Genomic DNA, 27,553 nt, shown 5'->3' with positions numbered 1-27,553 from the left:
ATAATTTTAATTTTTTAAAAAAATAATTCAAATCAAGTTAGATTAATGACTTTTTCGATTGTTTCTAATGGCCTTCTCAAGTCGTGCTTATCCGATAAGTTATGATTGTTGTTTAATAAGTAGAATTTAATATATGCTTGTGAATATGAACAAGTTGAATCCATTAAATTATATTTTGCAGTAAATAGTTTAAAATTCGTAAACTAATAAACAATTATGATAGATTACCACAAGCAAATATACTGTATTTTTGTCATTAGGGTAAAATAAATGGACCCTTAGTCGTTAAAAAAAAAAGACCGAATATACAGAGTCATCATTAGATCAACGCACCAATGAAGAATTCTGGCCGAATATTATCCAGTGAACACAAAGCCAAATCCTTATCTTGTCTGAATACCCGACAAAAAAAAAAAACGAGGCATAATCCTCGTAACAAAACCTCCGACGGAGGATAGAATAAAAGGGGACAAAAGAAGTATTTTTAAATTCCATGCAAATCCACTTGGTTGCTAGACACAGTTTTATATTAAATTAAATTAAATGAGAATTTACCAGATTAATTTAATGAGTTGAGACTTGATCATTAGTTAAAGTTTAGTTCGACTTGCTTTTTAAAAAATATCAATTTAATTTCTTTTTAAAAATATATTAAAATTGATTTATCCTACTTGACCAAATCATGAGTCATGCTAGATTTAATAAATTAAGATAGAGATGCAAGCAAATATTATAAGTATATTTACGGAGGATAGGATTTTAATGTGCAAAATGCATTATGAATTTCCTTACATGTCATGATAGGCGGATTGTTGGTACTGCCTTTTTCTCCTCTTTGGCCCCTGCTGGACCAAATTGCAGGCTAATTTGTCAGGGAAGGGTGAGATTGAAGTATGAGGGACTAAAGTGAAAATATTGAGGGGATAAATGACTTTGACATAGTATGGGTGAAATTTTTATTATAGTTTCTAGACTTTTTAAATTATAAATTTTAGTCCCTTTAGTTTCAAAAATATGAGGAAAAATCAATTTTGGTTCAAAATTTTATTTTTTTTAGTTTTTGGTTTCTAGTTTGAGAAAGAGAGAGATAACAAAAGGTCGCTAAAATCTAGCATTACAAAGAGAAAATTTATGTTGACAACTATTTCGACCAAAAAATGGATCAATAATTGTGTCAAATTGTTTCATTTGATGAGAAAAATTCACATCAAGTGTATTTTTTACCTTGAAATTGTTTAGAAAAACATATATGAGTTCAGTAAGAGTTTTGGTTTCGGATTGATTTTCGAGTTTTGGGATGGTTTTTTCTGTGTTTTTTGAGGCCATAAATAGGTTTATCAAATTGCCTAGTATATATTTCTAGGTGTTTTTGGTCAAAATAAGTTTTTTTTAAAAAAAAAAAACTTATGTTTTAATTTTTCAGCCACCACAATAGCTAAAAACTGAGCAATATCAAACAACGTGTTATGTGTCTTATATTTTTTTCAGAACATTCTGGGACGAACAACATGCCCCCCATAAAATATATAAAAACAATAAAGGATCCAAGCATACGAGTCTACTTTAGCCGGCCCGCGCACGAGCCCTTACATTATGACCCAGGCATGCTAGCCTAGCATTTTGTTTTTTTAAAATATTTTTTTAAATTACTGTCTTTTTATATGTATTTTTTTCAAAATAATTTTTAAATTTATATTTAAATTAAAACCCCTTTGCTTTTTTATTTTGTTTATTTAGTCTCTTTTAAATAACGACTAATTTTTAGTTATTTTATATGCATTTATTTTTTAAAGAGATTGTTCTAACTCACCTATATTTTTATATATATATTTTATATAAATGAAATTTATTTTCAAATATAAAAAATATTTATTTTTGGATAACATTTTTAATATGTGTAACCTTACATGATACTTTTATTTTTTAATTTTATTTAATCAATTTCATGAGTGTCTATATTTTTAATATCATTTGATTAAATAAAAAAATTAGAAAAAAAATTGCAAGGTCAAATATTTTGGTCTATATCTTCCATTCAATTTTTCATCTTTATTTATCATTAATGATTATTTATTTATTTATTAATATATATAGTTATCAATTTATTTGATTAGAATTATACATGAATTTTTCAATTCTTACTTGGAATTTTTTTATAAAAATAAAAACACTTTAGAAAAGTTTATATATTTATATTTTTTTTAAAAAAAATCAAACCATGAAGAAACACCGGTAAAATAGCTAGTAAAACTGAAAGGGAGTTGCTACAGCCTAATAAATTATTATGTTAGATTGATAGGCAGAGTGGAATGATGAGAAGGCAAAAAACATATAGTTTTATCATTCATCTATATATGTGGTTAATAAAATAGAGAGAGTATGAGAATAAATCCATAAGAATTAAGATCTAACAATAATATAATTACTTGAGAAAAAAAAAAGAATAATAATATTACAAAGCAGATAAAAGAATGAGAACTATCTCTTTAAAGTGCGAACATTAGAAATTGCATTTAACACGATTTATTGCAATCCAAATAAATAAATAAAAATAAAAACCTTCAGGTCTCCATCAACACTAATCATGCCATTTTACGAGATGTCCTGCCGTGGACCAATGGTGGGGGCATATGATTTAAAGTAGGAATGATTATTTTTGATTTGATATGGTTTTTATTAAAAAAATAATTAAATTTATTTTTTTAAAAAAAATTGAAATTAGTTCAAACCAATCGATTTAAGTTCGGTTTAGTTTTTTTGGACAAAAACCGGATCAAACCAGTTTGGCTTGGTTTTTTTATTTGGCTCGGTTTTTTCCTGTCTAGCTTGGTTTTCTTAGTTTAGCTTGGTTTTTTCGGTCTGACTCAGTTTTGGCTCGGTTTTTTTCGATTTGAGTTCACTTCGGTTCAGTTCTACTTTTTCAATTTCAGGCTTATAAAACCAAAACTGAACCGGTTAATTTTTTCAAAATTTTAATCAGTTTTTTTCATAATTCGGTTTATTCGGTTATTTTTTTATTTTCTCAGTGTAATTAATTTTGCAATCCAAATAAATAAATAAAAACCTTCATGTCTCTATCAACACTAATCATTTCATTTTACGTGATGTCTTGTCGTGGACCCATGGTGGGGGCACATGATTTAACATTGGAGTAATTATTTTCGATTTGATTCGAATTTTATTAAAAAAAACAATTAAATTAAATTTTTTAAAAAAATATTAAAACCGAACCAAAACCAATTCAAACTGCCCGGTTTTGGTTCAGTTCGATTTGTTTTTTGAACAAAAATTGGTTCAATCAGTTTGGCTCGGTTTTTTTGGTTTGGATTGGTTTTTCCGGTTTGGCTCGGGTTTTTTTGGTTTTGGTTCCGGTCGGTTTGGTTTTTTTGATTTCAGGCTTATAAAACCAAAATCGAACCGAACCAGTCGGTTTTTTTTAAAATTTTAATCGGTTTAATCTGTTTTTTTTTTCACGGTTTATTTATTCGATTATTTTTTTCTGATTTTCTCGGTTTAATCGATTTTTCGATTTTTTTACTCACTCCTAATTTAATGGGGCACAATTTACATGATTTAAAGTGTGTTTAGAAGAGTGGTAGTAGTTGTTTTTTAAAGTGCTTTTTATTCTATAATACATTGAAATATTATTTTTTTTATGTTTTAAAATTTATTTTTGACATTAGCACATTAAAACGATCTGAAAATATAAAAAATATTAATTTCAAGTAAAAAATTTTAATTTTTTTAAAACGCTTTCAAAATGCAATGCCGAACAAACCCTTAACTTGTTAGAAATGTTGTGGTTGAATTAATTTTTTAAAGTATTTTTTAATTTAAAAATAAATTAAAATAATATATATTTTTTATTTTTTAAAATTTAATCAAAACTCTACAAAATAAAAGAAAAATCAAAAATATTTTTTAAATGCCAAAACAAACACATTCAAAATCTAGCTGAATTCGAGAGTTGACTAAAAACTCGCCACTCAAAATTTGCCTAGATAGTTTATTAATTAAGATTTTAACGTAGCAAGATTCATTCAACTTGATCATATTATTAAAGAATCCAAACTATTGCAGTAAATCATGTTATATTCTAAATTATTCTAATAAATCATAATTTTAAAATCTCTTAATAATATTTTTAGCCTTTGGAAATTAATAAACATGTCACTTCGATTCATGTAGTTTAAAAGTTTTCAATGTCAACTCTTACGTTTCTAGTAGGTCAACTTTTGTTAAATATCAAATGAGATCAGCAACCAATATTAATAAAACTTTTTTATTATATATTTAAGATATTTATTATTATAATCATTGTTATTATTAATGCCATGTTTAGTTACTATACTAAGATAAAACGATAGCAAGGACACAAAATATTTAATTAAAAAGATAAAAATATAAAAATAAAAATAAATTTATTTTTATAATAGTTTTAAAATAATTTTTTATGCTTCTAACATAAAAAAATATATACGTTTTCTCTAACCCCAATGTCTTTGTATTTTATATTCTAAAGACAAGAACCAAAAGTTACCTAAAAGTAATATATGAACACACCATGTGTTTAACTAGGATGGAAAAAAACACTTGAAAATAAAAATGAATTTTTTTAAATTTTCTTTATATCTTAGAAAATAAAAAAAAATTGAAAACCTCAAATTAACCCCCTCACCATATCAAATCTCTCAAGTAAATGTAAGATCATTAATTTTTTTTTTTTTAGAAAAACCATCTGCCTCATTATGCTAAAATATTGAATAAGCTCAAATAAAAATAAAAATAAACATAAAAATAATATCTAGACCGCGAGGCACCGTTTAATTTTGTTATTAAACATGATATAATAAAGTCAAACTTAAAAATTTTCAATCCAAATTCTTATTTAATATGAGTTTAAAATTAAATAATATAATAGTTATCCTGATATAATCCAGTTGACTAGATAAGTTCTAAGAAAACTTAAATAACCAGTAAAAAACGTGACTTGCTTTAAAAAAAATAAATTTAAAATGATTTTTTTTAATATTAAAATAATAATATATTAAATTGACTTGTACTTGGTAATTTAAATAATCAAATCAATAATATGAGTTATAGACTTCACCTTATTGAAGAGCTTTGTATTTTTAATACAATAACAAAAACAAATACAAATACTTGTTAAATCAAATATAAACTAAGTATCATGATATTTGTTTGAGATTATAATAAAGATAAATTTAAAATCAAGTAAATACTAAAAAAATAAAATTCAAAAAAGAAAGAAAATGAGAAAAAAAAATTCACCCCTTCACTGTTTAGATGTATTAATTAACGGAGAGCCTCAGCTGGAAGATGTATCAACAATGGAGGATTCGCCACTGTTTCACTTCACTTGCTTCCATTCCAAGACACTGACTTCCTTTCTCCATTATGCTAAAATGGGTTCTGTATCTGAGTTTCTTTTTGGATGAACGTACGAATGGGCCATTTTCAATGAATTTGATAAGCTAACTCGGCATGGTGAATCTTCTTTCAATGATTTGTAAAATCTAAGAAAAAAAATAATTCTTTATTAAAAAACACGGTATCATAAAAAAAATATACTTTTAATCAGTAATAAACTCCAAATAATAACACAATTCTTCATGTATACTTGAAAAATTAAAGTTGAAAACATGTTCCAGATAATTCCTTAATATGATATTAAAATCATAATAACTAAATATTTATAAATTTTAATTTTTTCAATTTATTTTATAATATAATATAATATAAATAATATTTTAAAATCTCAGCGTATAAAGTAGAAACACGCCCTTAAATCTGATCGTTGCATTAGCGGCCAAGCATGCACGGGGGAGTTTCTCTGTATAGAATTAGTAACAAATAACCAGTGTATAACATGATTAAAAAGCAAATGTTCTTGAGAACAGATTCAGGAATTTTTATAACCAGCAAATAGTTCATTGTAAAACAACCTAGTCGTGGAAGCGAGAAGGCCTGGCAGTAGATTAATGATAATTGTTTTTTTGATAATTAGCTATGATATTGGATCATTAACAATATTTTTGCCAAAACGTTTCCTATGCAGAAACGGATCTTAGAATAACTCGAGAAAGCGGGCAGTGAACCGCTGTGGCGCATTGTTGTGGAAGAGCAGAAATAAGCAAGATCAAAGGACAATAAGACAGGAATATTTCAATAAAGTGAGAATTGGAGCAAGAATTATAAACAGATTGAAAATAGCAACAACACAATCTGAAACTTGCCATCTTATTCAAAAGAAGTTCTCTTAAATAGGCAGTATATATACCACTACAGGGAAATAGGGATCACAATCACATGATAAGATTCTCCCTGAAGAAAAAGCTAATAACAGTAGCAGCGGTCACATTTGCAGAAGCATTTCCCTCCCCTAGCATGGCGGTTACAGGAACAAACAAAGCCCAAATCAAGGCACTGCAATTCTGACTAATAAATGATTTGTAAATTTCAAACGTCTAGCATCGCCACTTGCCAACAGACATTTTAGAATTGCAGTGCCCTGATTAGGGCCTCCTTCGTTCACGAGAGAATCCCAGCTTGCCATCATCTTACATTCATACTAAGAAAGTTTGAAATTCCAATCCTGGCTATCAAGTATACAATCTGTAATAAGGCTCGTTTTTATATTATTCCAAACATTTGACTGACTGGAAAAATTTATAATGAATCCAACTGTAGAACAAACTGTTATTTGTACCAATAAATGCAGAGCAATATCCTTTAAGAAAAACAAAGGAAACGGATGTAGTGCTGTTATTTAACTCCAATCTCGTGGATTATGCGGGAGAAGAAGCTGATGACAACACACACTGTCTGAGTTTTTCAGACTCTAAACCCATTTACAGAGGGTACAAGAGTATAGTTAAAACTCAATTTGAATAACAGATTCAAAAACTAGGAAATTAAATGGTCAATGAACAGGAAACACTTAATTTTTCAAAATCAATTTGCCTCAAATCAATTTGCCTCAGTTAAATCCATTAATATCATTATAATGTAGCTTATACCAAGTAGGTTCTCCCTGAAAACAGGGTCTCGGCTCCACTACACCTCAAATAAGTTGGATTGCATCATCACAGGCAATTTTACAATGCATTGATGCTCAAAACAAGTAACACCATGACCAAATTTTCAAAAACCTTAAACAATCCTTGCATATTCTTCATAAACTAATTTAAATCATAAACACTAGTTATTTTTAGATCTATAATCATTTACATTTTCAAAACCAGGAAGTTGCATCATCTATAAATTATATGGCTCAGAGATATAACAGCTCTATCAATCAAGAATTATCAGTAGCAGAACTGGCATTAAAGCTGTGAATTAATCATCACTGCCATATTTTTTTTAAAAAATCAATAAATGACATAATAAACAAAATAAAACATCTCTACGCAAAAAAGGGCTGGCTCATATCAAGAAATTCAACCATTAATTATGTTTTTGCTTCATTGATTTCTCTCAGAAGCGCGGATAAAATCCAATTTAATCATCGCCAAAAAATTGAATCACAGAAAACAACAACTTTCATGAATTTAGAGGGAATTTTTAGAGGCAAAACCATTAACCAAATAGCATAAGCCCCCACGTGAACCCCACCAAAAAGATTCAATCTTTGCCTCATTGACTAGCTTAATTTCAACCATTTATCTCAAAACAAGCTAGAGGTATTGAGAGGCAACAAAAACATAGAAAAAACACAAACCCAGATGAAAAAACAGTGATGTTTTCAAGACTAAGAGATGTAGCCGTTGATTTGACACAGAAAAGCCGTGGAAAGGTACAAAAGGCTAAACTGCAACACTAAACGGCAGATGCTTTAGCACGAGCTTTGGGACTTTCTACCTCAGGGGTTTGTAATCAGCGAAGCCTGGGAGGCATCGTGCAGCTAAGATCTTGAAAAGAGAAGATTTTTGAAAGGATTTGTGATTTGATATAACAGAGCCTTTGAGACTGCGAATGAAGAATTGGTGGGGGGGTTACGATGTTATATAGAGGGGTTCAAGAGCTATAAAACCCTAGTTGTTGTTATTTTTCTTTTTGGGGAGAAGGCTGGATTGGTTTTTGGTGGTGTTGGTATTGTAATGGGCTGGGCTGAATTTCGAGTGGTCCATTGTGAAAACCCAAGATTAAACTATTTTTTACCCAAGTTGTTAAACCAAGATTAAACTAATATTTTTATTAAAATATCAATATATACCAGTTTGAGTTTGAACTGAATAAACAGGTCACGAGTTAGCATAGGAAGGTCAACAATGAATAATTTTAATTTAATTTAAAATAAAATTCAATTCAAATTAGATTTTAAATTCAAATCAACTCGGAACTAAATTTAACAACTATAATTTTCACATATTAAAACAGGTTTTTTAATTATATTTTAAATAAGGCAACATATTTGAGAATAAAAAAACTATGAGAAATAGCATTCGTATACAAATAACACATGGAAAATATTTATTTATTTATACCTCTTCAATTGATTCACTAGCAGTGCATAGCAACAAGGTCAATTACACCAATTAATTTGATTAAATAGGACAATAGTCAACACCGAGTTAACAACTCAAAAGATTTTAGAATTTATTCGCAGTTTTTGCACTCCTATTTGGCATATGTAAAATTTAAATATAGATTGCTTGAGACAACATCAGAAAGTTAACTTAGGTTTATAAATTAACAACTCAAGACACTTGAATCCATGGTTGTTAAACTTGTGAGTTGATTCGTAAAATTATACGATTTTACAAGTTAACACAAATATACTATGTGAAATCAAGTAAAAAACTAGAAAAATAGAAAACTCGATTAAAATTGGTCAAACTCGATGAACTCGAAACAAAAAGTTGTGTTCGGCTATTGGAAAGAATAAATATTGTTTTAATTTGTGATTTTTTGTTGTTGTTGTTGTCCTTGATATTCTAGTTTGATTTCTATTCTCTTTGGTGTCAAAGAACCATTTTAACCTAAAAGTTTAACATGTTAGGTGAGGTCTTAGTATATGATTTATATTATTCTCTAATATTTGTTTCTGTTTAATTTAGTTACAGGTGAAAGAAAGAATTTTTGGATTTGCAAATTAAATCATGTCAGATCCGCTGCACTCTCCTTCCAATAAACCTCATGATCATGGTCCATATATTGCATTTGGTTTGATTTTTGGTCCAGCATATATTTTTTTCTTTAATTTTGGTTTTCAATCCCGCTTTATTTTTGTTGTTAGTTCCTGTCTCTTATTCTACACAATATGTTGTAAGGTGTTTTAGGCCACTTTGATGACTGGATTTTCCTTCTTTTTTTTTTTATGTCTTTCACATGTTGGCTTTTATTAAACGATCACAGCACAAGGATAAGTTTTGTTAGCTTAAATGACAACCAATATGTTCTGTGATTTACTTGACACTGGACCAGTCAACTTCAGTAGCTTGGCACATGAAGTTGGTTTTAATGGTTTCATTCTCAAAATGGTCAATTTTCTCAGGAATTTGCTAAGAAGTGTTTGCATATGCTTTTTGTTGTTCTAGCTGATAAATGTATTGTTTCCTTCCATGAAAAAGCACCTAGGCTCCTGTTTGGCATTGTTGTATATCTTATATAAATCTGGCGGTTTTGTCTCTCTTTTTTTGTGTGGAGGAAATGGTGATGTTCAAACCTTTTTTTTCCTAATATTGAATGAAGTGAAGACTCCATTGGTCCAAGGAATCTTTAATGTATGCATTCATTTTGCTTTTTCCAGCCTCTCAAAGGAGAAGTGCTCATCTCTTCAAATGATAGGAAACAACAAAGGTGCTTCTTAGCCTTTAAGCATATTCTTGTGAAGATGATGATGTTATCCCTATTCCACCTCTTCTAGGTAACACTAATCTTATGGATAAAGCTTGTTTTTCTTGTGAAAATGAAGCTAATTTTAATTTATATAACACATCAACAAATTATTTGTTTTAAATTTGTTATTTGTTAGTTAATAAAAAATTACTTAAATTATATATGATTTTTTTATTTGAACCGTGTATTTTAAGATACTTGAACTACGTATGAATTTTTATTGGAACCGTCCATTTTAAGGTGCTTAAACTATGTATGAAATTTTTTTTTTTATGATTTTACAATTTATTTTTACAATCCGAGTTTATTTTGTATTTTTTATACCGTGTCAAAAATATATTTTTAAGAACCTTATTTTAAATCGAATCTATAGAATTCAAAGACGAACTCAGCAAAATCTTCTTCGATGAGATGGCCTTAAATTTCAGTATCATACAAGGATACCACACAAGAGAGCATAGTGATTAACCTGGAAAATCTAACGCTCAAAATCATAGATTAGATTAATTGAAATGGATAAAACATTAACACGATGAAACTTAATTGACCCAACTAGATTTTTTTTTTTAATGTAGTTAAATCTAGTTCAAACTCTATTAGGTCAACATCCCAAAAAAAAGAGAGAGGAGGAAAACAATGTCATCTTAATAACCCATATGTTTACTCGGTAACCTAGTGACCCGAGCCTATCTCTAACTTAGTCACCGAATATGGTCCGAAAACTATGCAATGAGAGTGCCTAATAATTTGAGATCGCGATCATGAATAGCTTCAACCTGAGGGATTCTCTGTTTTTCTCAACGTGTTGAACATTGTCCCCGGGACTTTTGTTTTTCTCACTAAATTCTCGCAATTGTACAATCTTATGGATCATATGTGATACACACATCTAAACAAAGGGGAGATTTTTATGAAGAAATGATTAACCTAGTCCGGAAGACTAAAATTGTTGCTGCTACAGGAGTTGTCCCTTGAGCCATTTCAAAACTCGCCCATCATCTCCAGACGACTGTTGAGTCTTTGCTGTCATACTAACATCCATGTCAAGTGGCGGTAGCCAGCCCACTTAGCAGCAACATGAATACCAATGGCTAAAGCTGCGCACAGCAGTGGCACTGGAACCCTACTACTAGTATCCGCTGTCACAACTTCAACTTCTTCCTTTCCTTTGGCGAGCTGCTTTGAATGGTAAGAAATAGCTAAAGCTAGATATGAAACCATTACCAAAACTCTAACCCAAGGTTCTCCGATTGCAGCTAGTACAGCTGCAGCAGGCAAGGCAGATGTAACATCATCTCTCTTCTTAATGAATCTAGAGAAAGCATATAAACCCAGTAGAAGTGTCCAGAAAAGAGGCTCAGAGATGTAGTTTCTTACTGCTGCATAGCCAATTAGGCCAGATACTGTGAGAAGATAAGGTTGCCTGCTTACAGAGTTTGGAGTGGCAGCTTCGCCAATAGCAAGAACTGCTGATGCAAGCAAGATAATCAAGGTCAGTTCTGGAATGGGTGCGGATCGTACTATTCCAGAGTAGAAAGCCTGAAATGTGTAGATTGCGGTCTCTATACATCTGATCAGAGACGTGATTGGATCCCCAATGAAATGGAAGACAACAGCCAACAGAAGTTTCAGGAGGTATCCCACAAAACCAATAATAGCTATGACACCCCTTTTCCAGTTACCTAGTTCAAATAAGACTGCTCTCCATGCATAGATAAGGAAACCCAGAGCTGCATGTTAATTACAAGTGAAAGGGGTTAGTTGGCACATCATAATCTGTGGTCACAATTCTTTGCAAACAAAACAGAGCAGAAGCATAATCACTACCATATCACACAGTTTGGGCAAATATTGATCACAAACAAACACAGAATCTGTGAAATCTTTAACTGAAACAACAGCATTTTCCTCCACAAGATATAACTAATGGATTTACAGAGCAAGAAATCATAGTACCACAATCATATACCTTTCAAGTCAAAATTTCCAACAGGTTACACTCTACAGTTTCTCTACTCAAGTTCCAAAATTTGAGGTTAAGCAACCATTTTTGCATATTTATTCATAAGGTATAATAGCAAAAAATGCAGAGTGCTGAACTTTGGAAATGTCATAAACACAAGGAAACCTAGCTTGACTCCCCAAAACCAAATGTTTAAGCTTAAAAATTTAAGTTAAAAAATCCATCAAATGTTACTGGCTAAGACATATTTTGTACAAAAACCTCAAGCAAATTGTTTGCAGCATCAGGTAACAAAATCATCAAAATGGAAAATCATAATGCAGACCTACAGCACAAGTCACTTTCAAGTACAAAGTGAAATTCATACGAAGACAAATTTCCATTTTCTTCATGTTTAAAAGACTATTAAGCTCAACTATCAATGTATAAACAGTGAGAAAACAACATACATTATCCCAAAGAACACATCCATTGCAGCATATATGGATCAGCATAAGAGTTTTGATCAATACAGGAAGCATGGTGGCAGCTAACAGAAGCTTAAAGTAAGGAGATGCGAGTACAAAATGTTGGGAGAACTCTAGGCTAGCATTCAATTCTAGAATGCAGCCCCACGCCTTTTATTTCAACCCATCACCAAGAATGGCATTTTTTTTGTAGGAGAGGTTGCGACAGTCACAATGCAGTAACTCAAGACAAGGACAAGGGTCCTCTCCCTTTCTTGCACATCCAAACTTCTGCATCCATGACTAACACCATTAACTCACTCTGCTCAGACCTTTTACTTCATATTGCCATCATTTCCAGTTTCTTCATGTTTAAAAGACTATTAAGCTCAACTATCAATGTATAAACAGTGAGAAAACAACATACATTATCCCAAAGAACACATCCATTGCAGCATGTATGGATCAGCATAAAAGTTTTGATCAATACAGGAAGCATGGTGGCAGCCAACAGAAGCTTAAGTAAGGAGATGCAAGTACAAAATGTTGGGAGAACTCTAGGCTAGCATTCAATTCTAGAATGCAGCCCCACGCCTTTTATTTCAACCCATCACCAAGAATGGCAATTGTTTTGTAGGAGAGGTTGCGACAGTCACAATGCAGTAACTAAATACAAGGACAAGGGCCCTCTCCCTTTCTGGCACCTCCAAACTTCCGCATCCATGACTAACACCATTAACTCACTCTGCTCAGACCTTTTACTTCATATTGCCATCATTTCCATTTTCTTCATGTTTAAAAGACTATTAAGCTCAACTATCAATGTATAAACGGTGAGAAAATAACATACATTATCCCATAGAACACATCCATTGCAGCATGTGTGGATCAGCATAAAAGTTTTGATCAATACAGGAAGCATGGTGGCAGCCAACAGAAGCTTAAAGTAAGGAGATGCGAGTACAAAATGTTGGGAGAACTCTAGGCTAGCATTCAATTCTAGAATGCAGCCCCACGCCTTTTATTTCAACCCATCACCAAGAATGGCAATTTTTTTGTAGGAGAGGTTGCGACAGTCACAATGCAGTAACTCAAAACAAGGACAAGGGCCCTCTCCCTTTCTTGCACCTCCAAACTTCTGCATCCATGACTAACACCATTAACTCACTCTGCTCAGACCTTTTACTTCATATTGTCATCATTTCCATGTCAATTGGCATCAATGTATATTGAAAAATAGGTTACAATTATTGAAAGAAAGATGCTTTGAATCAATAATAGTAGTAGTAGTAGTAATATTTATCACACCAAGAACAACAACTGATTTCAAGACAAAATGTGAACCCTACAAAATCAAGTAACAACTGATTGAGTCAAATATCCTGGCAACTCAAGCAAATCGTTCAAAGCATCATGTAACAAAATCATCATGGTGGATAATTTTCATCAGACATTCAGCACAAGTCACATTCAAGTAATCTATGGAAATCATTTCAAAACAAATTAATCTCCAGAGAAAAAGGAGCAATAGTCCCCCCATTCTGAAAAAAATGTATAAATGTTACAAAACTATCACATATAAATGTTGAGCAAAGCAATACATTATCCTACAGAAGAACTAGTGAAGTACCAATATCGATTTCAATTTCTCAACTAATAAAACAGCCAACAAGCTCAAAAAATTGCTTGAACATTTGCAATCAAGAAAACTGAACAACCAATCTACTTGACATTTCACCAACAACAGCGAAAAAAAAGGTAGCACTCACAATCCAAAACTCAAAATTTTTTCAAAGCAGCAATAATTTATCTTCAAAGATTAAGTCCTTTTCTTCTAGCAAAGAAACTAAAACATACCCACAAACCAAGGCCACCTAACAGGAGGGTCAGGTGCTTCTTTAGTTAAGTACCTAAACCTCTCAGGCATAGTACTCTCTCCACGTTCACCATCATCAAATACACCATCCCGTTCGCTCTCTCCTTCTCCATTCTCTGCATTAACACGAAACCCCAACTTCCTATCTCGACTGTCCAGAAACAAACCAAATCTTTTCAGCGTCTGGTTATGGCTGCATAAAGGTCTAGCCTTTATAGCTAAAGAGTGACAAGAAATGGTTTGGCTTTTGTGGGTTTGAAGGGAAAGACGAGAAAAGGATGGGATTTTGAGAGTTGGAGAAGAGAGTGTGGTTATTGGTCTCGACATAGTTGAGGTATTTAGAGAGGTTATGCCATTATCAGTTTAAGAAAGGCCAAATCTTGGCTGCGGAAATGGGAAATGGTTTTCGCTTTTCGGCTGTTAATATGGGTTAGTGGATCCAAGTAGAATTGATACCCGGATCCTTTGGTTTAGATCCGGATTAAGCCTCTAATTTTAACCATAACTAGAGTTGTAATTTCTTTCCTTTCCTTTTCTTTGAAAATTTACCCTTAGTTTTGGTAAGAAACAATTTACAAAAAAAAGTAGCATACATATTTTTTTAATGATTTTTACAAATTGATTGAAGTTATTTTTAATTTTTAATTTTAAAAAATTATAAATGTATTGATTACAAATACCTTTTAGTTTAAATAAAAAAATGTTGCAAAATTGAATCAGATTTTTTTTTATTAAAAATTAAAATCATGATTTCAAAACAATCCCTCCACAACCAGTCATCCATAATATAAAATAAATCATTTTTATTTTTGGTAATATTACCAACTTGAATAATTTCTTAATTATACTTTTAATTTTAACCTTTTTATTTCCATAAATTATAAAAAAAAACTTTTCAAGTTCACTTAATCAACAATCACTACCGATTTGACATGTATTTCATCGTATGTTAGTAATTTTTTTAAGTAAAAAAAAAAATGCAGGAATTTTTTTAAAAAATCTCAAACACAAATAAAAAAACTTATAAATGAATTCAATTAAATAAACCAATATTTAATTAAGAGATAACTAATATTAAGATATTTGATTCTGTAACACGAACGTGCAAGGTTGTCAATTTCGTTTTGGTAGGTGTTTCGTTTTTTCAATTGGAATAGAATGTTTTAGTTTCGGAGTGTTTCGGCGTGCCATTTCAGGGTTGTACTGTTCATATATATATATAAACATAATTCAAATTCAAGATAAATTAATTATAAATTATGCAATACAAACACAATGCCAAACAAATATAATTTTAAATTTTAAAATATTTCTAAATAGTCAATATTAAATAGATCTTTAACTTAAAGTAATTCAACTTAAACAAAATATTAAAATATTATGAAAGTAAAATGTTTTAACACAAATATTTTAAATATAAAGTTAGGTCAATGTTATCAAGGCTAATGAAATCTAAAGCATCCCTTATTTTATTCAAATTCCTACAAAGTATAAACATGAAAAAAACACACATGAATATAAACCATATATATTAGTGATAAATCTAATTTTAAAAATTTAATATCATTGTTAATGAAAATAGTAATAATAATTTTTAATATTATTTTTAATATCATTATTATTGAAAATAGTAATGAAAATGGCCTTTTATACTTTGGTGGTTTAATTAATTAAATTAAACAAGGTTCAATTTGATTCAATGGCTTTTCAAGAGCGGAACGGAACATGTGGAATAAAACTGGAACGTTTCGGCTGAAATTTAGCTGAAAAATCCGGAACGGACCGAGATTTAAAATGAGATGAAAATTGTTCCGTTTTATTTCGTTTTTTGAATTGGTATGGAATGTTTCGGTCATTCTGGATGAAACGGAACGGAATTAACAACCTTGCGAACGTGTACTCAATTGTGTTAAATTTTATTTCTTGAAATAAATATTTTATTTATCAAACAATTATATATGCCAATAAAATATATATAAAAAATAACGAGAAATAATTAAATAAAACTATGAAGCTAAACTATCAAACAACTCAATGTTAGATGGCGAAATTAGAAAATATTTTTTTTAAAAAAGCAACAAACAAATTTGGGTCAACTCGTAAACCCTCGGACCATGGGCGCATGATTAGAATAACCTTATAGAAAGGAAAGTGAAAACAAAAGCTTGAAAATCAATTTTTTTAAAAAATAAATGTTGAAAGATGAAACTAAAAAAAAATCAATTTTAAAAAAATATATAAAAAAACTGAAGTCAATTCGTGTTAAACTTCAAAACCAGGAATTGTGGTCATAAGAGAGGGACTGATCGTATAGAAGATAAACCCAAAAAACCAACAAAGTAAAATTCTTAATAAACAAATGTTGATGGATAGAAACTAAAAAAATTAATCTAAAAATAAAATCTAATTTAACTCAGGTTAATCCGTTAACCACACGATTATATGTATAAGATTGAGATAATCTCTCTCTCTCACGGATCAAATCTAAAACAATTACATATTAAAAAATAAAATTAAAAATAAACTAATTTTATAAAATAAAGTAAGAAGGACCAAAAATCAACTACCGTCAAGCTTTAAAATCCATAACCCTTTGGCGAGAACTAACCCATAAAAAACATAAAAAAGCAATTCTCAATAAAAATATATTAAAGAATAATTTTTTTAAAAAAAAACTATATTTTCTTTCCTATATCAACAGTGACCTGGTGCGAGGAGAAGCAGCTGGTGCCGGTGGGGTTTTCAGGTATTGACAAGGCCGTTTCCACCATGCTTTTGCAGCCAACAAGGCTGAGTTTTGGGCAGTCAAGATAGATTTGGAGATTGCTTGGAAACTTATTCTTGAAGTGGATTAATTAGCAGGTGGTCACTGGCTTGATTATAAGAGGGATAATGTGTCTCTGTTTGATTAAAAGAGATTACGAGTAGACAATGAGAAACTCACATCACAAACCTTTCGATATTGTATAATCAAAATTATATAGAAAACTTCCATTTCCATTTCATTTTGCAGGCTACTTTGATTTCAATCATTTGGCCCTGTGGCCCAGAGAACCCGGCTAGAAGACATCAAAATTGGAGAATTTTGAGGGTTCCAGCCAGCCTTCTGCCTGTGAATAAAGATGCATACAGCCCTCATAAGCCATGGTTCACATCATAATTTCTAATGTATCATTAACATCAAAAAAGTTAGCCATGATAATAGCCCCTAGATCACCGATATTCCGAGTGTTCACCGAACCAGAACCTTGAGAAACTCCTTCCTCGGCTGAAGCATCAGCACTAGCACTGTCTTCCCTTGAAGTTGCTTCCAACCTTGTCGCCTTTTGTGCGAAGAACCTCTGCAGAATAGCAACTTCACGATCCTCAAAGTTCTCCATTGTAACTTTCTTTAAAGAGTGTCGCCAACACTTTATAGGCATCGAGTAGCAGCACTCGAGATCTTCATCTATAGCTACTGCTATATCATATTCAAACTACAAAATAGAAAGAAATCATCAGTGTCAAAATACTATCCCGCAGACAGGCCGTTCTGTAAAGATAACAAATTACGCGTAGATTCATACGAAACATTTAGAAAAAAATGATGAAATAAAACTTCAAAAGGATTTTTGAGCCATTGGATCAAGATTTTATGTGGATATTGGAAAACAGAAATAAATAAATCAAGGGCATATTTTTTTAATTTCTTAGGTAGTATTTGATTACCGTTTCAGGATGAAAAAGAAAGAGATGGTAGAATGTTGAAATAAATTTTTTTTATGGTTCTTTAACATCTCTTCTACATCCGTCCCTTCTGGTGTGATTTCACAACTAGGACATGTACATACCTTAAGAGATTTTTCCTTGCTACCCGTAACAAAAGATAATACTGTTAAACGAGGAGCAAACCAAAGCAAACTATCCAACAAGCCCACGAGGTCCTCCGATTTTGTTGGAAATTTTGCGACTACCTTCAGATACTTGAGGTCATACAATGGAGGAAGCAAGTTGTCCCTTGAATCTATTGGAACAATCAAAGCCTAGAAATGGAAAAGAGAGACAGATTATAGTGAAAAAAGTTTGTATTGCATAATTGAACGAGACTGTAAATTAAATCGCAAGCGAAGGAAATCGTACCATCTCAATACTGCAAGCAATTTCCAACTCTTTGCAATGGTCGAAGCATGAAAGAAAATCCCTGAAGCTCGAGAACCAATCATGGGGGAGTGGATGATCTACACTCAATGAGACCTTAGCATGGAAAGATGGAGAATAAATGAAAACTTGTGATGGCATTAACTGACCACCGTAAACAAATTTGTTTAAGCTTCGTGAATAAATCTCAATCTTCTGTAAATTTGAGCAATCACTTAGCTCCACTGTCTTAAGATTAGCATTGGAAACATGGAAGTTTTCCAATAGTCGACAACCAACAACTTTGAAAACCTCAAGTTGAAGAAACTGAGCAACTTCATGTTTAATCCATTCATCTGTGATCTCAGCATTCCTCAAAGATAAGTATTCGAGGGACTTGCAAGCGGTGATATCGACGCTGCAGGATGAGTTTGCTCCTCCACCGAACGAGAAGGATTCGAGATTCGAAGCATCGATTTCAACCTTCTCCAGCCTTTGACAAGATTCCAACACCACAATCTTGAGTGTTTGGCTTGAAACACTGAGTGTTTGCATCCCCTTACACTTTTCCAATCTCAATTCTTTTATGAAAGGGAAATCCAAGGCCAAATTCTGGGGTGGCTCCAACATGAACCCTTTCAAACTCAAAGCTATAATACTTTGAGCAGACAATACTTTCATCGGCAAACTATAATGTGCCATACATTTGAAACTTTTTCCAACAAAATCTAGCTCTAGCTCTTTCACGTTATTCTCTATTGCATAACTAATTGCATTCTCAATACCACCATTTGGTTGCTCAGAGCTATTATTTAGACAAAAACAAAAGCTAAATTTTTCTAAGCTAACATCCAGTCGGCGACGAGAAAGAAAATCACCCACATAGCCCAAAAAACTATTTAATTTCTGTTTACCTGTCAACTCAAGGCACGATCCCATGTTCAGGGTTTCGTCAAGAAAGATGATAGGAAAGGAAGTCCATGCAGATGCAAATCTCTTGGACAGAATACTCATCCTTGCGGCATCTTTGTAGGGCAAAGAGGACATGATATGTTGAATGATGGGGTCGGGCAACTCAGAAATCAAGTCAACATCCTGAATTGGCTTTTTGTTCATCAAACGTCTCATTCTATTTCCTGTCATCATCTTTTAGACCAGGCTAAAATTTGCTATCAGGATATGGTGGTGGACTAGAACGTTATGTCAATATATATATATAGAGAGAGAGAGGTAGAGGGGCCGAGTTGGCCTTTCGAATGAATATGGAAAATACAAGATTTCCAATCCTAGCAAAAAAAAAAAAGAAGAAGAAGAAGAAGAGGGAAATTGTTTTTTTCTTACTTCATTATATCATAGTACTTCTAGTATATTAAGATTAAATAATTATTCCCTATAATGTCAGAAATAATTAGATAATCCCTTGATTGGCCCTTTATTTAGTAGTTTTTGTTTCAAAAACCTTTTTTGGTAGGCAAAATCCTCCCATTTCACTCGACTTTCTTTTCTTTGTTATTGTATTTTTCAAGGAAGAGTTATTTTTAAAGAAATAAATTATAAATAAATCTAAAAATATAGATCAGATTCATCTCGATAGAAAAGAAAAGACTCTTACAAGTAATTTAAGGAACAGGGTAAAAAAATTGAATATTTTCATAACAAACATGAACAAAAAATCAAAGGCTGCTAAAAAAAGGAAGAACAATCTACCATGGATTCTTTTTTTAAAAGAAATCTAGTAAAATCAATTACAATTTAGGAAACTCATTTGCGTTCCTAGCACCTAGATTGAGATATAAAATTCTTGTGATTCGGAAACAAATAAAAAAAGAATTATAATAAATTACTTTCCATTCAAAGATTTACTTACATGAAACCATATCACCAATGAATAAATTATTTGGTAGAACAGTACCATCAAAGAAATCTTCACTTTCATGGTATGTAATTAATCCCTGAATACGCTCGTATTAGCTATACTTTTCTTTTTCAAATTAAAATTAAAGAATAATCTCTCCATAATTATTCATTGGAAAGAAGAAGAAGAGCTTCCGAGTTTGGGCCTGGAGTCTCGAAATTGAAAATAGTTAGCTTCAAGTAGGTTTGGACTTTTAATCGATAAATAATTTGAGATTATAGGCTTTGTGTTGAAATGGGTTTCGATTTTCAAGTTCTAAAGGCCATCCCAATCTGGGCTGTACGCTTTCCTTTTTTTTCTTCTTCAAGTTAAATATTAAATCTTCCTTTTGAACAATCTTAAGGAACATCCTCCTTATCGTGCACCCAAATGTTTTTAATAAATTCAAGGATTTGAACGCAAAAAATCAAGAAATATAATATACATTTTTAACCATGAACTTAATCCTTAGAGATTTAAGCTTAAAGTAGCGTCAAAATCTCATTAATAACTTTATATTATTGTTTTAACACAGTCATTTAAGTACAAAAATTTTAAATTTAATACATTTACATCTCACATTATCTTAAATTGAATTATAATTTCAGCTGAAAAAATTAAAAATAATAAAAACTAAATTCGTAACAACTAGTTATCATAATTTTAATATGATTTTAAATAATCAATTCCATCTAAAAATTTAAATTATGGTTTTGATTGGATTAATTCTTTAACACGGTACAATAGTATTTTCATAGGGGTTAACGGGGCAGATTTGTCCAAAAACATTGCATACATGTGGAGGCAGACCTCATTATTTTACCAGGAAAGTCCTTCAAATTCAATAAAAAAAAAAGGTGTCATTTCAATCTTGCAAACTAGCTTAGAAGAAGAGAGGCAGAATTTGAAGATACGGTGAACTCAGAGCAGGATCAAAAGACGTCAACAGCTTCACACTTGTGGCGCACATAATTTTCCAGGTAAAAGAAACTTCTGTCATGGTGGTTTTTTTCTTGGATAATCATAATTTGATAGAAATTTTCAATTTTTTTTCTTTTGCCAGGGTGCTTTTATTTCAAACATTTGGCCTCATGGATCAACTTCCCATCACAAATCAAGTTCCGGCCGAGAGAACATGGCTAGAATCCATCAACATAGAGCTTGCTCATTTGAATCCACTATCAAATTGGAGTATTTGGAGGGTTCCAAACAACCTTCTGGCTGTGAATAAAGATGCATACAGTCCTCACATCATCTCCATCGGACCTCTTCACCATGGAGAGCAGAACGTGCTAGCTATGGAGGTTCACAAATTGCACTACATGCTGTCTCTCCTTGCTCGGACACCGGATCCTGCTAAGAGTCTAGATGAATGTGGCAAAGCCATCCTACGTTTTGACAAGCACATCCGAGCTTGCTATGCCGAACCAATTGACAAATACAAAGAAAATGATCTTGCCAAGATGTTGTTGGTTGATGGTTGCTTTATACTCGAACTTTTCTTGAGGTTCTCCATGGCTGATCTGCGATTGCAAGATGATCCTGTGTTCAATACTTCTTGGATGGTTTTAACTCTTCGCCGCGACTTGGCACTGCTAGAGAACCAGATTCCATTCTTTGCTCTTGAATGGCTGGTCAAGCTTACAGTAAAACCTAGTGCCATTGGTCAGTCACTCCCTACCCTGCCTGAGCTAGCTTTCGATTTCTTTAAATCATCTCTGTATATCAATAGAGGAACTTTAGCTGTCAGCCGGAGAATAGTCCCCCATTTGCTTGGCCTAATACACAACTGCTACCTGCCCTTTTCTTCAAGACCAAATCCAAGAGGCAGGGGAGGGTGGGAATTCATACACTGTTCATCTGTACTCCTCGAGGCTGGAATCGAGTTCGAAAGGGACACAACGAGCAGTCTATTTGACTTGAAGTTTGAAAATGGTGTTTTCAAGATCCCACCATTACGCATCCATGATTCAACAGTTTCACTCTTCCAGAACCTCATTGCTTATGAGCAAAGATTCCATGGAGGTCAACAGTACATTACGTCTTACTTCTTGCTCATGGATCGTCTCATTGACACACCAAATGATGTTGAATTGCTTGTGCAAAGACGGATTATTGAGAATGATTTTGGTGGCTGGGAAGATGTTTCAGCTTTTTTTAACAGTATCTGCAAGCAGATTGTTTTGCAGGACTTTTACTATGCTGGGATATGTGAGGATGTGAATGCATACTATAACAAACAATGGTATAGATACAAAGCAGACTTCAGAAGAGACCATTGCAAGAATCCGTGGGCAATTATATCACTAGTTGCTGGCTTTGTGCTTCTAAGTTTTACTGCATTACAAACTGTATATTCAGTACTAGCTTATTACAAATGATCTAATTGCCTTATGTTTTGTTTCAGTATTTGGTTAAAACAAAAAAAAATATTTACCAAACTAGCATAATTAAAAAAATAATTTTTAAATTAGCACAATTATATAACACGTGCACGTACATGATCAGGTGTGTTGTGAATGTAGTAATTGTGCAAATACTAATTTTTATTGGATTTGGATTTCCATTCAAACTAATTCCTTAATGAAGAACAGTGTCCATGAAAAAAAATCCAATGACCAAAAGAAGAGATGAGATGGCACACAAAGATAAGAGATAGGAATAAAAAGAAAAGGAAAGAATAAAAAATAGACACAGAGAGGAGAGAGGAGACAGAAAAAAAAAAGGAAAAAAAATTAGAGAGGAGAGAAGGACAAAAAAAAGTAGATACAAAGATAAGAGAGGAGACAAAAGAAAAAGAAAAAGGAAAAAAGAAGATGCTAAGAGAGGAGGGAGAAGAAAAAAAATAGAAAAAAAAATTAGAGAGGAGAGAAAAAAAAAAGTAGATATAAAGATAAAAAAGGAGAGAGGAGACAAAATAAAAAAGAAAAAAGAGAAAAGAAGATGCTAAGAGAGGAGAGAGAAAAGAAAAAAATAGATATAAAAATTAAAAAGGAGAGAAGGAAAAAAAAAGTAAATACAAAGAGAAAAAGAGAAAAGAAAAAGAAAAAAAATAGATACAAAAATTAGAGAAAAAAAAGAAAAAGGTGATGGGAGCTTTGAGAATGATTTTTTTATTACCGTCAAAATATTTTTAATGAATCTACAAACAACATGAAAATCCAACTGTAGAGGCAGTGATAAGATAATAGCAAGTGAGTATGTCTATGAATTCGTATCGTTTAGATATGTTTTTTATACTGAGCTCCGAGGTAAGAGAATCTTAAGCCATGGTGGTTTTTTTCTTCTTGGATAATCGTAATTTTGTGCTGTCCGATCTCACTTATTTTGTGCTGTCCGATCTCCATCCCGAGGGAATACGGAGGAGACAGTAATTCAAAGTGCACTTATTACATTATTGGATTTTCGGGCCCCAGCATCCGGAGGCATATTTGAATCTACAAACTACAGCTGAAAAAAACTAAAACAAATCACTCGAGAGCTTTTCATTGCACTTTTGAATGTCGAGTTTTCCTTTTCTTACACTAGTCAGGACTTGTCAAAATAACATGGCTAAGTAAAAAAAAAAAAAAACTTTTGTCTCTTGGAAGGATGAATTCAAAAAAAAGAAGAAAATAAATTTAGTGTTAACTCAACTTTCAAAAAACATAACTTTCTTAGATTTTATATATATATATATATATAAAGCTAAAAAATTAACTATCCAAGGCATTAACATTAAAACATTGAATTGTTACTAGCTACCGAGTTTGCTGCCAAAAACCAAAAAGTTATGGCCGCACGGAATAAAGTGCACGCCGGGGTTTTGCTCGATGAAAAACAAGATCTGGTGATTTTGAAGTAAGGCCATGAGTAAATGTATTCTCCTGTTCTGTAGCTTGATTTTTCAGTCACAAGAAATCGAACTTTCGAGCTTTCACTCGAATCTAAAACGAAAAGGTTTCCATGAACAGGCAATATTTATTATGCATAAAAGCTTAATTCTTGAACAAATTGTGGAAACAAAACACTCAGACAATTATCAATTTTGAGGATGATACGAAAGTACTGTGTAAACGGTTTGAGTTACAGCAAGAGAAAGAAACAGACAGACAGCCATGACCGATACAATTGTCCATGGACTTCTGAAATAGGCCTTTCTCAAGTTCGCCTTGTATAAAGCCCACTGAGTCCTGAAGTTCGAGTTCAAATCCTGACATAGTTCTGCATAATAGAAATCTTGCACAACAACCTGCTTGCACATATCATTGAAGAGCACTGAAACATCTTTCCAACCGCTCATATCGTTTTCAATTATACCTTTGCTCTCAAGTAGTTCAGCATCTCTCCGATCATAAACAAGACGGGACATAAGTGCGAAATAAGATGTGATGTATTTTGCAGTACCGCGTGAAAGTTGCTCGTAAGCAATGAGATTTTGGAAGAGTGAAACTGTTGAATCATGGATGAGCAATGGTGGGATTTCAAGTGCACCGTTTCTGAACGTCAAGTCAAATAGAGTTCTTGCTGTACCTTTCCTAAACACAATTCCAGCCTCATCGAGTGATGTTGCCCGCTGCGTTGAAACCCGTTCTCCAATATTGCTTCTTACAGCTATTGCTGGGGGTAAGTAGCAATTGTGAATTAAATCAAGCAAATGGGGATAGGGTCTCCTAATGATCCTAAAATTCTCATCATTAATGTACAGAACTGATTTGAAGAAACCAAGAGCGAGCTCAGGGAGGCTAGGCAATGACTGACCAATAGTACTAGACTCCACTACTTGCGAGTACAGTCTTTCGAGAACAAAGAATGGAATCTGATTCTCAAGCAATGCAAGGTCTCGCTGGAGAGCTAAGATAATCCACGAGGAGTAAAACAAGGGATCATCTTGCACTCTAAGATCAACTTTGGAGTATCTTATAAAAAGTTCAAGCATAAAGCAACCATCGACTAACAAAATCTCAGCAAGCGCATGTGAACTCATATGGATTGGTTCTGCATAGCAAGAACTAACCATGTCCTCGAAATCTTCGATGGCCTCAGCAGAAGATCTGAGAGTCTCATCTACATCTGGTGTTCGTAGTAGGAGGGATCGCATATAATACAATTTGTGAACCTCCATGGATTGCAATTTTTCCTGTCCTCTGTGAAGAGGTCCGATTGAGATGATGTGAGGATTGTAGGCATCATCATTCACAGTCCGAAGGCTATTTGGAACCTTCCAAATGCTCCAATTTGATACCGGAGACAAATGGTCAATCTTTCGTTTGATTGTACTAATAAACCATTGATAATCGCGGCGTGGACCATCCTCAGCTGCAACTGGATTAGCCATAGACGCGAACTAATACACAGAAAACCGGATCACCATGGGAAATAATGAAAGTAACTTCAGTAATCTAACATCAATGTGTGTACAAGTAGACTAGAAAGTGGATACCAAATGAATACATGACTGATAACCAAACTAAAATGTTTGATTTTGTCCAAGCTTTGTTTACCTGGAATGATATGCTGCGGCTGCCACGAGCTGATGTTTCTTGATGGGCTTCAGTTTAGTCACTACCACCTTCTATGATCTTTTGTGTGCTAGCTGGTAAGGAAAGCTTGGCTGATTGTTTCCACCTTCATAAGCTCCTGGATATCAGCATAGGCTTTCTTGGCAACGAGAGGGATAACTCTACAAAGTCCAGATAGCTACCTTGCACGTCCTTTCCTCCCAAGCATAGCATTAATATACCGTATTGGGAAATCATCTGTCAGGATCCAAAGTCCTATTATTTTTATATTTAAAGGTAGATGGTATTATCAATTTTCATCTATAAAAAAAATAAATATCTCTTATATAAAACTTTAAATATATCATCCAAGTTTGAAATTATATACCCATAAAATATTTTTTAAAATTCAAAACTTGTATGATAATAAAAAAAAAAAGTAATTTTTGTATATATAAATAATGGTTTTTGTTATAAACAATAGAAAGGTAAGAAGTTTATTTCACTTTCTTTAGTGAAGAACCGGTACTTATGGCTCCGTATTATGTCACGGATGGAAGCAAAATTATTTTAAAGCCCCTCAAAAAATATCTAAATATTAGTTATATGTCTTTTAAAAATAAAAAATTTAACTATGAATTTAACGATTTTTTTATCTAATATTAAAATAAAAAAAACATTTAATCTACCTAAATTAACATGAGTTGACTTACAAAATTCAAGGGAATAATCTTAAAAAATAATAGAAAGGTAAGAAGTTTATTTCACTTTCTTTAGTGAAGAACTGGTAATTTTCCCCGTGCCATGTCACGGATAGGAGCAAAATTGTTTCGAAGCTCAAAAAAAAAATCCAAGTATTAGTGATATATCTTCTTGAAAAACAAATTTTAAACAATTTTTTTATTTAATATTAAGATAAAAAAACACTTGATCTATCTAAGTTAACATGGGTTTACTTGCAAAATTCGAGATAATTTTGAAAAAAAATTAGAAAGCTCAATCCCAAATTAACTTAATATTGAAGAATAACATTAATCGATAAAAAACAATATTTACTTAAAAAAACCTAAGTAGACTAGAGTCAACCAAATAAACTCGTAACACAAGTCATGCATTTTATCAAATTTAATAATATTTTTATTCTATATATTATTTTTCATTTAAATACATGATAATACAAAGTGCCTAATGATTTTTTTATATGAAACATTTTCTTTAGAAGGTAAAAAAAGATGACAGGCACGTGGTGTCCAGATAGTAAAAGTACATCATTGAGTTAAATAAGAAAATAGACTACTTATAACAAAAGATATAATTGAATTTTTTTTAATTAAAGGGCAAAAAAAGCATTAAAAAAAATAATGACTTAGATGTTACAAATTAACCTATTAAATTTATGGCCCGATACATGGGTTCAATTAGATTTAAATGATTTTTTATCAATTCTTTTAACTCATATAAAATAGCAAGAAGAAAAACCCAAAATGAGCTCAGACGTATGAACCTTCCAACCCAGCCCACATGCTCGAGCTTGTCTTTATTTATTTTAATTTTTTAAGTGGACAAATGACTTTTTTTTAAAAAAAAAAAGATAGCAAATGATACATTGTTTGCTTTCTACATAATCCAGCAACTAGATGTTGTTAAAAAAACAAGAATTTGATTTTTTTTATTTAAAAACCTATTTTAACCAAAAACATCGAAAACACCTTAATAAACTTATCTATAGTCTAATACAACAAAAAAAAAATGGTACTATTTTTTTCAGCTCATCTCACCTTGCTCTAAAAAAAGCCCTGACATGTAGGCCTCTAGCCTTGGTCTGCGTGTTTGGGTCCTTTTATTGTTTTATTCTTTTTATAAGAGGTGGATAACATGTTATATGCCCTTTAAAAAAAAAACAAAGTGTCATCTACT

General features: G+C 32.0%; 4 protein-coding genes and 5 non-coding genes across 9 annotated transcripts; 1 reads left to right on the top strand and 8 right to left on the bottom strand.

The window, feature by feature from the left end:
* Positions 1-6,773: 6,773 nt before the first annotated feature.
* Positions 6,774-6,881, bottom strand: LOC133670303 (small nucleolar RNA snoR97). Its single transcript, XR_009834046.1, has one exon. It is a non-coding gene; the product is annotated as a small nucleolar RNA snoR97 (small nucleolar RNA).
* Positions 6,882-6,997: 116 nt separating this feature from the next.
* LOC133670296 (small nucleolar RNA Z278) lies at positions 6,998-7,114 on the bottom strand. The gene has a single exon (XR_009834040.1). It is a non-coding gene; the product is annotated as a small nucleolar RNA Z278 (small nucleolar RNA).
* Positions 7,115-7,287: 173 nt separating this feature from the next.
* Positions 7,288-7,378, bottom strand: LOC133670295 (small nucleolar RNA Z223). The gene has a single exon (XR_009834039.1). It is a non-coding gene; the product is annotated as a small nucleolar RNA Z223 (small nucleolar RNA).
* A 64-nt stretch (positions 7,379-7,442) lies between these two features.
* LOC133670310 (small nucleolar RNA U36a) lies at positions 7,443-7,534 on the bottom strand. The gene has a single exon (XR_009834052.1). It is a non-coding gene; the product is annotated as a small nucleolar RNA U36a (small nucleolar RNA).
* A 242-nt stretch (positions 7,535-7,776) lies between these two features.
* LOC133670312 (small nucleolar RNA snoR134) lies at positions 7,777-7,924 on the bottom strand. Its single transcript, XR_009834053.1, has one exon. It is a non-coding gene; the product is annotated as a small nucleolar RNA snoR134 (small nucleolar RNA).
* Positions 7,925-10,627: 2,703 nt separating this feature from the next.
* LOC133670175 (uncharacterized) lies at positions 10,628-14,550 on the bottom strand. The gene is made up of 2 exons (XM_062090680.1): positions 14,128-14,550; positions 10,628-11,591 (listed from the first exon to the last, which is right to left on the bottom strand). Exons 1-2 carry the CDS (start codon positions 14,471-14,473, stop codon positions 10,888-10,890), a joined length of 1,050 nt encoding a protein of 349 aa, XP_061946664.1. The 5' UTR covers positions 14,474-14,550; the 3' UTR covers positions 10,628-10,887.
* A 2,745-nt stretch (positions 14,551-17,295) lies between these two features.
* LOC133669036 (F-box/LRR-repeat protein At2g42730-like) lies at positions 17,296-19,408 on the bottom strand. Its single transcript, XM_062089047.1, has 3 exons — positions 18,266-19,408; positions 17,977-18,168; positions 17,296-17,622 (listed from the first exon to the last, which is right to left on the bottom strand). Exons 1-3 carry the CDS (start codon positions 19,406-19,408, stop codon positions 17,296-17,298), a joined length of 1,662 nt encoding a protein of 553 aa, XP_061945031.1.
* Positions 19,409-20,971: 1,563 nt separating this feature from the next.
* Positions 20,972-22,562, top strand: LOC133669638 (UPF0481 protein At3g47200-like). Its single transcript, XM_062089853.1, has 2 exons — positions 20,972-21,136; positions 21,220-22,562. Exon 2 carries the CDS (start codon positions 21,248-21,250, stop codon positions 22,535-22,537), a length of 1,290 nt encoding a protein of 429 aa, XP_061945837.1. The 5' UTR covers positions 20,972-21,136; positions 21,220-21,247; the 3' UTR covers positions 22,538-22,562.
* Positions 22,563-24,096: 1,534 nt separating this feature from the next.
* LOC133668930 (UPF0481 protein At3g47200-like) lies at positions 24,097-25,864 on the bottom strand. The gene is made up of 2 exons (XM_062088935.1): positions 25,640-25,864; positions 24,097-25,482 (listed from the first exon to the last, which is right to left on the bottom strand). The coding sequence occupies exon 2, from the start codon at positions 25,471-25,473 to the stop codon at positions 24,178-24,180; it is 1,296 nt and encodes a 431-aa protein (XP_061944919.1). The 5' UTR covers positions 25,474-25,482; positions 25,640-25,864; the 3' UTR covers positions 24,097-24,177.
* Between the last annotated feature and the right edge of the window lie 1,689 nt (positions 25,865-27,553).

The sequence above is a fragment of the Populus nigra genome, chromosome 12 (assembly GCF_951802175.1).
Source record: "Populus nigra chromosome 12, ddPopNigr1.1, whole genome shotgun sequence".
In the NCBI taxonomy this organism is placed as follows: domain Eukaryota; kingdom Viridiplantae; phylum Streptophyta; class Magnoliopsida; order Malpighiales; family Salicaceae; genus Populus; species Populus nigra.
This window is presented reverse-complemented; position numbering and strand designations above follow the sequence as displayed.